We start from the raw sequence: 13,005 nt of genomic DNA, 5'->3' as shown, positions 1-13,005 counted from the left end.
TTGACTGAAGGTACTCCGAGCACTAAAAACTTTAATATTGAATTTCAGAAATAGCAAGAGTATTTATTAAATTATGTACACAAATATTTATATATGTATGTGTATATAAATACATGTGTTTATTAAAATGCATAAGCGCAGGCACATCTGGGAAGAAGAATAATGGAAGTACAACTAAACAAACAATAGGCATTTGTAAGTGCCTATTGTTCAGGGATGACACTGTGGAGGAATAACATTTTGGAAAAATGTTTATAAATATCAATGGTGGGTCTCAGCTTTATGAGAGGTGAGTGAACCTCTCTATTTACATATGAGTGATAATTTTCATAATAAAAATGTAATAAAAAAGACATCTATTATTTGTGAATATATAACAGATCAGCAAATCTTGGGCCAAATTTGCAATTTTTTTTTTGGAACACAGCCATGCCGATGTGTTTTCATACATTCTATAGCTGCTTTCCCGCTACATTAGAATTAAGTAACTGCTACCCATATGGTCTGGTCTCCACAGCCAACATAAACATTTACTATCTTGTCCTTCACAGAAAGAGATTGCCAACTCTTGATCTGTAACATGAATATCATTCACTTAAGTATTAAATTTGTCAAAGAAACTTTAGCAAAGCTTCTATTAAAGAACGTATGTGTAGTAAGATGCCTGCGTGAGGATTACTAAAATCCCAAACATCAAAACCTCAGCATTTACTGGCCCTGAACATTTGGCTCAGTGGTAGAGCATCACTATGGCATGTGGAAGTCCCAGGTTCGATTACCAGTCAGGGCACAAAAAAGAAGTGCCCATCTGCTTCTCTACCACTCTCCACCCTTCCCTACCCCTCACTCTCTCAATATTTCTCTCTCTTCTCCTTCCACAGCCATGACTCAATTGATTTGAGCACATTGGCCATGGGCACTGAGAGTAGCTCCATGGAGCCTCCACCTTGGGCACTAAAATTAGCTCAGTTACAAGTATGGCCCCAGATGGAGAGAGGGTTGGTCCCAGATGGGGGTTACAAGGTGGATCCCGGTCAGGACACATGTAGAAGTCTGTCTCTCTGTCTCCCCTCATCTCACTTAAATAAAAGTAATAATAATAATAATAATAATCCTCAGCATTTATTAGTAAGAAAAATTAAAATTTGTTTTAATGGGCAAAGGGATAGTTATATTTATACACACACGTGCGCGTGCACGCACACACACACACACACAATCAACGTCTTTTAATTTTAAAATAATATTTTAAAACTCTTTATATAAATCTTTTAGGTCATTAGGATACTATGTTTATTTTTTATATTTAGGGATTAAACTGTTAGAGGCCCAATTCTCTTATTAGTCCTGTTCTTTCTTTTATTTCAGAAAGAAAATTTACCCCCAAATATCATAAAAGAACCCTAAATCCAGGAATTAAATGAAAATCATAATGAGACTAGTTTTTTTAGGTTTAGTTTTCTATTCCTACCCTTCTTTCTGAAACAAACAAACAAACAAAAAACCATATACAATGTTGTCTGCAAGGGCAAAGGGAAATAAAATCCAATATCCATTATGAAAGGTTTATGGCTACACACACAATCGATGCAAAATGTCACCACAACTCTACTAAAAAACTTTTGAGAAAGAAAAATAACTGAAAATTTGGTGTCTATGTAAGGCTTTTTGTCCCAAGTTAATCCAATTTAATTTGGTAGAATGAATTAAACATAGAGCAAAAAATAATGTTCTTTATAACTAGGATGTTAAAATAGTATAAACCAGAGGTAGTCAACCTTTTTATACCTACCGCCCACTTTTGTATCTCTGTTAGTAGTAAAATTTTCTAACCACCTACCCGTTCCATAGTAATGGTAATTTATAAAGTAGGGAAGTAACTTTACTTTATAAAATTTATAAAGCAGAGTTACAGCAAGTTAAAGCATATAATAATAATTATTTACCAAGTATTTTATGTTGGATTTTCACTAAGTTTGGCAGAATAAATCTTTATAGAATAACTTACTATAGTTAAATTTATCTTTTTATTTGTACTTTGGTTGCTTCGCTAGTGCCCCCCATGAAAGCTGGAATGCCCATGAGTGGGCAGTAGGGACCAGGTTGACTACCACTGGTATAAACACTGATTCAATTAGTTTATAAAATTTCCCTTCTCATCATGAAAGTTATTTAATATTTTCAGCTGAAATCTGCAAATCACTATTTTTTAATAATTAGATTGTTCTTTTCTTTTCCATAGTAGTGAGATGGTTAAATTAAGTATTTTCCTTATTTTATCTTATAGGCATAGAATATAAATTCATATTCTTTAACCTTAGTGGTTCAATTTGGTTTTTATGAACATTAACTTGGACAGAAGTTACTTCCTTAAAAGTACTAAAAACTAGTAACTCCAAAAATTAATAACTAGTTTACTACTATAAACTATCAAAAAATGCTTTTCTTTAGCCCTGTTTCAAAATGTCAATGAATTTCAGGTTTGATAAGAGATATAACTACTTAATAAGGGTTGAAGCTCTAGTTAAACTGCCTTGTACTACAGTTAATCTTATGACTGGATGCAACTTTTACACTCTATCTTTTATTCTACAGAATGTGAAAACACCAATCAATAATCTTTACATATGTATATGGGATAAACATTATGCTGCACGCAAGATAAAATCAATTACTACTGTAAGTTAAAATGGTGAACTGAAGCTAATTAATGGTAAGTAGTATTAACTATTATAATCATACTGGATCTAGAATAATTAAAACATTATTCTAAACTTAATAAATCATAAATTTTCAATTGTACAAAGTATATTACTTTAATTACACATTAAAACTTTCCTTTAATTCTTTTCATTATATAACATAAGAAGTCAAATATACTATAATGCAAAACTCAGTTCAATATAATCCATTGTTTCTATGGAATGATTTCGGCAGCATTTTAGAAGCCAGCGCTAAATTGTTAACAAAACAAAGAAACTTTTAAACAGGTTTACAAAGTTAAGATAAGGAGCCATATGCATCATATAGTCTAATTTCAATGTCAGATAACTATGAGCTAATTCATGCATTAGAAAAAGAAATAAGGTTTTCTGAGTGACTAATGATAGCAATTACTGGATATTGTCCTTTGGTGAAAAATATTTACATTTGCGCTATTATTACCCTTCAAAGCAAACTCACTACTTTGAGAATCTTTTTTGGATGTTAACATAGGCATCAAAGAAATAACTAAAGACAAAGGTCTGCCCGGAAGATCATGTTCTCAGGATTCTGATTCTTCTTAAATTGTAACAAGTCATTTCTACGCAAATATAATTAAGAAAATCTAGGTTGTTTAGCATGCTGAAGCTCTAAATTGTATTTCCACGTAGATGTACTACACTGATAAATCTCTTCCAAGAGAAACTTTTTTCTCTTCTTGTACCATTTGATTTCCTACAGTAAAACATCCATGCAAGACTGGAATATTTATGTGTACAGGCAATATGATTGGCAGCTCTATAATTATGATAAACTCCTTGGACCACAGTTTCTATGGCAACAGTCTACCAGTCCATTCTTACCTGCGTCCTGGTCATCCACTGTATTGAGTTTAGTCTCGTCAGCTACTGTTAAAAGGTAAATGTACAACAGTCAGCCCAGTTAGTCCCACAGCTCGACATGCTTCCACCACATCCCGATCTTTTAGGTTATGTGATAATACTTAGGTAATATTTCATGCAAGTAATATAGAACCTCAAGAAAATATATATAATCAAAAGCGGGGAGGCAGGGAGAGAAGCACTGTCTCCATGCAATGTGCCAGTCACTTCATTTCACAGACACACGTTACATGTTAGCACATCATCATTAGCCAAGGCAAGGCGTCACCCAATTTTTCTTTTGACGCATGGGATAAATTAATGCTTTTAGTTTAGAAATACAAACAGCCACCAGGGAACAGCATAAATAAGTTACAGTTAATTAACAAGGATTTTAAAAAATCATTCACTTTATGATTAATTATTCTCCTTTTTTTGTTTGTATGTATTCTCTTGGATTTAAAAAGAGACACTGCCTGATTGACACTTGACTGAACAACTACGGTTGCTGTCCTGTCCTCATTTGCTTCAGACTTTCTATAATGAATATTCTCTCAAATTATTACTTCAATTAAATGCCTTAATCATAAAGACCAAAGAGTTTCTATTAAATAAACCTTATGGCATAGTCATAAAAAGAAAATATGAAGTAACCAAATTCTAGACATGGATTGAGATAATGATTCTTTCTCCAAAACTTTTTCTTTGCATTCAAAATGTCACAACCAAACAAATACTACTGCAGTGAAATTGGTTTTAAACAGTGTTAAAACATTTCATTGTTCCCAATAAACATACATGAATATAGTATGACATACCCATGTGATTCTTTTCTCATCACAAAACATATACATTAACATACTGCACATTACATAAACATGCCAGTTATGAGAAATACGGTGATCTCAAACTCAGAGATTCATTTTTACCAAATTACCACATTTCCCATTTATTTTCTCTGTTGCTCAAAGGAAACAGACATGTGTCTGGTACCATCAATTTTAATCCGAAAGCATCTACTTAGATAAAGATTCATGGAGATTGTACTCACTACCTAAATCCATGCTTTTTGATTTTCGTGTTTTAACGAAATCCAATTGACTGGCATCTGAAAATTGCTTTGTGCGTTTTTCTGACATACTCTGACGGCCAAATCCTTCTCGTTGGAATGCAAGTACTGGATCAACATCTGGACTCAGCGAACTGGCAAGGGAAGAGAGAGAAACAGAAAAACATTTACTAAAAATGGAAGACATCCAATTTAGGGAAGTTTACCTATACCTGTGTGTATAAATGCATGAGTATATACAGTCCTCAAAAAGATTTAAACTAAATCACACAAATATAATTCATTGGAAACAAAAACTGTGGCTGTGCAGGAAGTAATGGGAAACACACCATTAATTTACATTTTGTAATTTCTTTCTCCGCGTGAGTTCTCTCCTCCTCGGCTTCCCTCTCACTGTTTCCTCACTCAATATTTGACAATGCCTCATTATTTCTGTGAGTATTAAAAATAAGCCTTCTATCTTTCACACACTGGAATGATTAAAAGTTTGAGAAAAGCTCTCCTATATTAATACAAAAATTGGCAGCAAACAAGTGACTCCCTAAATTGAAGTTTTCAAAAGGACATGTCTGGTCTTTGTGTATCTGTATCTTTTATCTTGTGTTTCAGAAAATAAAAATAAAAAAGACACTTGATGGCGTACAGTTTGATTAGGTTGTCGTGTCTCTGCGATTCTTAATCAACTGAGGAGATCAGCTCAACACATCTTCATTAGAACCTGTTCTGATGAAGGCACCGTGCCGGGCACCAAAGTCAGAATGGCAAATAAGGAAAGACCTCAATTTCGGATCTCTGTGCATGTTTAAGAAAAACACCACACCGGAAGTATCTAGTAGGAGCTTGGCTGCAGAGCTGAGAGAACAAACAGCACTTGAGGGAGTCAGGAAAAGAGCGACTTCAGTGGCGTGTGATTTGGTCACACAAGCACAGCAGCTGAAGCAGCGATGAGGCAGCACACGGCAGATCCTTGGGAACAGGACACAGTCAGAAGTGTCTCCCAGTGGGAGGGGCAGTGGGTGATATGAAAGAAATCTCTCCTATTGGTATGAACTTGCGAACACTTTCTAGAACATATTAGGTGTTCTGAGCACAGCCCACATGATGGAAATCATTCTTCTCCATGCTGGGCACACTGAGAAAAATATAGCTCTTCAGTGTTAGCACCGCGACACCTTCCTGACCTACCTGTTTAGGTGAGAGTACATCCCCACCACAGGTGAGTAATCCACTAGAATATGAGGGGGCCACTTCCACTGCAGCAGCTGGATTTATGACAACCTCCCTCAGGCTTCTGATGGAAGCAAGCTTCTGGAGCCCTTGGTGAGAATTACCTTCCATGTCAGGAAGGGGGTGATCGTCTAGTTCAGATATATATCAGAAATTTAGCTGTCATTAGCTAAAATTGCATGAAATAACTGGCTCTGACAGAATTCAAAAATGGTGAAAAGGAAGACATCAAGGAAAATGCTCTGACGTCCAGTTAAGTGACCTGAAAAGTATCGAGCCTGCGCGTCTTATGATGCTCAATACAGACACCACTAGTTGCCTGCCTCAACCCTAGTACAAGGCCAGTGAGAAAATTCAACGACATGGGCAAAAGCCCTTTGTAAACTGCAACCTGCTATACAAAACAACTTACTATTATCCAACAAAGACTTTCTATCTCAAATTATCAAAGACATACAAAGTATGATCATGGAAATAGAGTTCTAAAAAACCACACAAAGGAACTGAATCATCCTTCTCAATCTTTCCCACCAAATACAGAGCAGGGCCCCGAGGATGAGGTAGAATTTCAGGATGTACCTACTCTCCGGGTCATGCAAGTTCAGGGTTGGCACCCAAGAGTGAGCACCTCCCTACGTTTTGAACCCTGGACTTCACTTTAGTGCTGGCCTAAGTCCTGAAAACTCCCAGGGATTGGGATTTAGCTCAAGGCAATTACAATTTTTTCCTTTTTTGTAAAACACTATCTTATGTCCTAATAAAGTTGTTTTCTTTGCATCTCCACTAAATCTTTTCATTTTTAACATATTATATTTTTACTATAAAACTCTGAATACATTTGATGTTCCAGAAAGAAGCCAGTCATGTTTATCTTCAAGCCTTAGGTGCCCATGAACATCTTACAATACAAATGGTTCATACTTGAATGACACGGGACTAGAAGAGCTGACCCCACCCCACAGTCAAAAATCCATGTGTAACTTTTGACTCTTCAAAACTTAAGCTGTCCTTAGGTATTCATAGAAGTTTGGCTCCAGGACCCTCTGTGAATACCAAGGTTCCATGGACGCCCAATCCCCTGATACATGATGTACAACAAAGCCTCCAGTCAGCACCCTGTATCTTCCGGCTCTCAACCACAATTAGAAAACTACAGGTATTTATTGAAAAAAAATTACATATAAGATATTCAAGGGTCACCTGTACTCTGTATGTGAGTATGTATAGCAGCAGTTTACATCATATATATATAAAGTTATATTATTTATACATATTTCTTAAATATATATATGCAAGTATATTAGGCTTATGTCATAGTATTCACATACTACTATGGTAATAATTCCCAGAGCACATACACACCAATTCAAATACACAGTAGCAGAAGTGAAAAATTAAAATGCAGATGATGACAACTATGACTCAATTTGTAATAGAAACTCTAAATAATAGATTTTCAATGAAATTGACTTTTTATATGTTGAAAGTTGATTTCTTCAACCATTCTGCATGTGTTTATCAACCTTTTTTTTTTAACAAATTTTATTTTATTTTATTTTTTTTTTATTTATTCATTTTTTTTTTTTTTTTTAGAGAGGAGAGGGAGAGACAGAGACAGAGAGAGAGAGAGAGAGAGAAGAAGAGACAGAGAGAGAGAAGTGGGGGAGGAGCTGGAAGCATCAACTCCCATATGTGCCTTGACCAGGCAAGCCCAGGGTTTCGAACCGGCGACCTCAGCATTTCCAGGTCGACGCTTTATCCACTGCGCCACCACAGGTCAGGCTATCAACCTTTTTTTGAATTACGTGTAGTACTTTAAAACCAAGAAGCCATCAAATTGGTGAGCAGAATGATTTTAAAATACAATTTTAATAGAAGTTATGATTAAATTTTTTTCAAAGAAATATAAATTATTATTGTTAAGGTTACCTGAAAACCACATATTGTTGTACTTCATAAACTAATGTTATGGCCTCTAAAGTTATGTTGTCACTGCAATTAGAATCTGCAAATTTTTTCCTTGAAAATGCTGTTAATGTTTCCTAAATCAATTAATGGATTAAAAAAAAGTGTATTCTATTAGTTCACAAATTAAAAGTGTAGCCATTTGATATATTGGACCTTCCAGTAGAGTGAACTATAAACATACACTATCTAAAATGTCAAATGAGTGTGTGGGTTAATAAGAGCCTTAATATTACTGAATATGCTTAAACCATGAAATATTAATACATCCCTAACAACAATCCCCTTAAACTAATTTCAGACACAATTAACAGGACATGAGTGTACTTAACAAATTAGACTGCAGGGCCGACAGCTGATTCCTTAAAGAATGTAACCATATCATGACCTCCAATGTTACTAAAATTCCAGTTATTAATCCTGCCTTATTGCCCTTTTGTTCTCATAACATTTTCATCCAGAATTAGGGAGACACTGTCAGGCCAGGAACCTTACATTTTTGGCTGTGATTCAGAACAGCTGCCATTCGTGTTTAGCTAATCCCTTATTCCTCCTGCTGTCCTTGCCCCCCACAACCCCTCAGCAAAGCCACACAAGCCCTCCCCATTTCATAAGTCCCCTTCAGGGCAGTCACCACCACAACCAATCCCTGGGAGTTTGTTTATTCATTTGCACCGATACACCGCTTCACCTGGCCCCCTGTAGATTTGTTCCCTTGGCCACCGCCCCAATTTCTCACATGGTGGGGAAATGGGGTCCCTAAGAGAAGCCCTGCAAACGCAGAGCCCTTATTGGTCTCTGTTGCTGTTTTCATGTCCAGAGAGAGAGGATCTGCAGCAGCAAATGCATAGGCAACTGTGGGTTCACAGGGAGTTTCCTTTAAGCTGGAGTGTCCTCTCCATGTTGAACCAAAAAAAAAAAAACTTGCACAGAGAAGCTGTGTTTAAATCTGTGTTTTCAATAAGAGAATTAAAGAGAGAGGGTAGAGGTGGAGATAAGGGGGTTTGGGAAGGAAATGGGGAGGAGGAAAGGAGCAGAGGGGAGAGAGGAGAGGAAGGGAAGAGGGAGGGAGATAGAAAGAGGGAAAGGGAGAGAGAGAAGGAAAAGAGAGGGGGAGGGAGAGCAGAGGGGGAGGGAGGGAACAGGGGAAGAGGGACAGGAAAGGGGTGGAGGAAGGAGAAAGGGAAAAGAAGATGATGAAGAGGGGAAAGAAAGGAAAGGGAAATAAAAGAGAGATGGAGTTTTCAAGGGTGCAAAGAACAGGTGAGACTGTTCTATGGAAACACCTGCAGAACTAACCAAGGACCAGGCTGTGTTTCCAGTTGCTCACAGGAGGAGTGGGGGAAGAGGATTGCAGGGTGGTTCAGGTTGTCAAGTTTATCACTAAAATGTTACTACAAGTAAATGCCCATCCTCTGGACTCCTCCTATCTAATATGTAATGTTGACACAAGTCCCGGGATGAGCAGGAAACAGAAATGGATGGGTGCTGAAGGAACAATGCCAAAGCATTTAAAAATTATTTTACTGGTGCCCTGGCCAGTTGGCTCGGTGGTAGCACGTCAGCCCAGCATGTGGAAGTCTCAGGTTTGATTCCTGGTTAGGGTACACAGGAGAAGCGCTTATCTGCTTCTCCACCCCTCCCCCTCTCCTTTCTCTCTATCTCTCTTCCCCTCCTGCAGCCAAGGCTCCACTGGAGCAAAGTTGGCCGGGGCACTGAGGATGGCTCCATGGCCTCCACTTTAGGAGAGCTAGAATGGCTCCGGCCGCAAAGGAGCAACGACCCAGATGGGCAGGGCATTGCCCCCTGGTGGCCGTGCTGGGGTGGGGGGTGGGGGGGTGGATCCCGGTCAGGCACACGCAGGAGTCTGTCTCACTGCCTCCCTGCTTCTAACTTCGGAAAAATACAAAAAAAAAAAATTTTACTGGTGTTATCAATAAAAGACACCAGAGAGAGGGCAATGAGAACATCCTGGTATAATGCTTCATGTGGTCTGTGCTAATTATCACTACAGCCTCACAAGGTCATGGCTAGGTGGCACTTCCCTGCTGTTTACTGCTTTCAAGAATTACTAGGCATGAAAATTGAAGTTCACATCCAGATTCATGGGCCACACATTAGCTCAATAATATGGAAAGCTTACTTTATTTGGAAGGATATAGGAGAAAAAAATGGCATGAGACGGCCCCCAAAGTCACAACGCTAGAAACAAGTACAAAGTATTTTAAATTAATTATGGCACTCTTTAAAAAAACAACAACAAAAAACTTCCCATTCCCAGAACATATCAACTAGTAGTTTGGCCAGTCATCTAATTGTGACAAACTGTGAGTCACTTTAGGGATTTGCTTAGAATTTATTTACCTAAAGGAAAAACCATTCATCAACCTGACACTTATTTAAATAATTCATAGTAAATTAACAAATAAATAGGGTTTTCCCCGTGCTAATTTTGTTGTCCTTTTGGCTAAACTATCAACTACAGCCCTGGAAAGGCTAAGACCACTGAGCAAGTATATGGCCTTGGATGAACTCTTTCATTAAAAGAGCAATAACTAATTAAAAGAGTATTACATCCATGAAAACAGAACACCATTATACACGTATTGGACTGACCGCGCTCCATGATAGACTGTTTTAACAGAAGGTGAACTGGGACAACAATTCACCCGTCTCCTTCCACCCTGGCAGGGGACCTTACCAGTCTGCAGAGTCATGAATGGCCGCCTTGGCCCAGGGACCAGGATCTGTCGTCACGAGTCCGACGTCGTCGTGGGAGCTGGAGGACGACTGGTCGGAGAGGCGTGGAGGCAGCACTGGCACCCTGTCGTCCTCTATCATGACAGTGTCATCCTGGGGCATATTCACTGTGGGCGACAGCTGGTATTTGCCTGTCCGGTAAACAAAGAAAGAAAGACATTCTAGATGCACAGTGGGAGCTCATGGGCATGCTTCACACCATTGTGCACGTCAGGAAATGTCTACATTTCCACACATCCGCTCAACCAGGTAGAACAAGACAGGATTAAGGAGACATAATTTTTCATCAAGGAATGCCAAGTGGAGATCTCATGTCCATTCTTTCCTCGGCCATTGGGGAGCTAATGTAGCTCTGGTCAGCACATTCAATCTCTCTGGTTTTCAGTTTCCAAAAGCCAGAGATGACTCCCAGAATGCCTTCTCATGTGAAAACGCGACACAGTGGCTGAGTTATGGAAGTCCTTTGAAATTGTTCAGCAGGAAATGGAGAGGGAAGCCCTGCCAACTCACACCAACCCTTCTCTCATTCCTTCATGAAGCAGTATGTAAGGAAGACCTTCTCTATGCCCCTCAAACACTCATGCCCTAGATTGAGAGACAGACCTAGAAAAGATGGCCACGGATTGGTGCTATGAGGGACATGCCCAAAGTCTTGGGTGCTCACTAGTACTGGGACTGCCTGGGTAGCTAGACACAAAGGGTGCTGGGAATCTTAATGAAAGTTAACATCAGAGTTGGGCTTTGGATGACGAGTAAGATCTTTTCTGCTAGAAGAAATGACATTGGTTTTAGATGCTGGCAGCATCATCGTTAAATGCCTGACAGAGAAAAGCCCAGGAGACCCCCCAGGTGACACTTTGAAGATGAATACAAGCAGAATCATGGCCTTGGGAGGGGGTGGAGGAAGACTGATCCCCAGGAGCCAAGATTAGGATCGGACTGTGCAGAGATTTTCAGCCCAAGACAGGAGGCCTGTAGATTCTGATTTATATAACTAAAACAGCGTTCTTGGTAAGGAGGGATGCAGAACTGTCCACACTGAGCAGCTTCTTTCAGGAAAATCTGCCCAGGTCCTCAGACGAATGTGACAGGCATTTACATTTCCTGTGACAAAATTAAGATTCAAGGCCCTGAATCCAAAGGGTGCCACCTTCCGCCCCCAAATGCCTAAAGCTTTACTAGCTGACTCCCAAAACATTGTGCCATAATTCTTTGCAAGAACTGTGGACCATGCTTTGAGCCACATAACTACATTGTGGGAGGCCATATGCACAGAAATGTGCCACATGGGTTACCATGGGCCCACCAGCCTGGCTTTTCTAACATAGCAAGGAACACTGACAATTCCCATCACCTTACAAGAGGATGCAAAAATTCTCCTTTTGAAGCCACTGTCCAAATCTATTTAAATCAGCTATACAGGTTCTTACCCCAACAAACAGTACTACCACACTGTCCCAACACAGCCACCATTTTAACTGGGGTACACTTCTCTTATATTATAAACTAGTGCTTAACATAGCACAAGACCAATGTATAGAAAGTCTGTTAACATTTTAGCCTCAATCTTAAGATTTCATTTTTCCTCATGTTTTATTGATTTTAGAGAGGAAGGGAAAGAGAGAGACAGAGACAGACACAGGAACATCAATCTGTTCCTATATGTGCCCTGACAGGGGACCTAACTAGAATTTTCGGTGCTGTGAGAAGTGCTCTAACCAAGCGAGCTATCTGGCCAGGGCGAGATTTCATTTTTAAGTAAGTGATAATTTTAGTTTTAACTCTTTGGGAACTTTGGTATGACAAGTAGACGGTCTTATAGAATTTCTAAAAATATAAATTACTCTAGACATTTCAACAAATGTATAAAAATTAAGTCAATACATATCTCTTCAGGACAATCCACAAAACAAACCTTGAGAAAAATTTTAAATGCATTCAATTTAGCATCAACTACTCTATTATGGAAACACAGCATGCTAACTAAAATGTCTACTCAGCATTTTTTCCAAAAAAAACACTGTTTTGATTGAAAATACATCATTTTGACAAACTATGAAAACTAGCAACTTTTTATGGATGCTCATGATAAAAACAAATCAAATTTAATACTTAATCATTTCCTTTCCCAAATTCCAGTCATTAATATATTCCTACTAGAGTTTTAGAATATTAGTACAGAAAGACAGAAATCTGTTCAATAAAATATAGCATTATTACCCAAAGAAATATTTCCTTCTGAAGACAAACTTTTTCTCCCAAAAGTGAACACAAAATGAAAACACCAGAATTTTCCCTGACAGCTCAGCACTGACAAGGCATGTCTCAAAGCATTAAATACCAAGTTCCCACATAGGCACTATTTATTGGAAGGAAATATTACAGTGTAATTAGAGTGCA

The 13,005-nt window shown here is 38.4% G+C and overlaps 1 protein-coding gene across 9 annotated transcripts in view; it reads right to left on the bottom strand.

Moving 5' to 3' along the window:
- The window catches only part of PARD3 (par-3 family cell polarity regulator), a 733,297-nt gene that overhangs the window by 274,883 nt on the left and 445,409 nt on the right, over window positions 1-13,005 (bottom strand). For 3 of the 9 annotated variants that reach the window (XM_066281085.1, XM_066281090.1, XM_066281093.1), the window contains exons 16-18: window positions 10,547-10,736; window positions 4,636-4,787; window positions 3,567-3,611 (exon numbers count right to left, since the gene is read on the bottom strand). In XM_066281085.1, coding sequence (XP_066137182.1) covers window positions 3,567-3,611; window positions 4,636-4,787; window positions 10,547-10,736 — 387 coding nt within the window. The remainder of the gene's footprint in view (window positions 1-3,566; window positions 3,612-4,635; window positions 4,788-10,546; window positions 10,737-13,005) is intronic. The other 6 variants (XM_066281089.1, XM_066281092.1, XM_066281094.1 and 3 more) reach the window with 3 other exon arrangements.

This window comes from Saccopteryx bilineata, chromosome 5, assembly GCF_036850765.1.
Source record: "Saccopteryx bilineata isolate mSacBil1 chromosome 5, mSacBil1_pri_phased_curated, whole genome shotgun sequence".
Lineage (NCBI taxonomy): Eukaryota > Metazoa > Chordata > Mammalia > Chiroptera > Emballonuridae > Saccopteryx > Saccopteryx bilineata.
The sequence above is the reverse complement of the archived record's forward strand: the minus strand, read 5'-3'. Positions and strand labels throughout refer to the sequence as shown.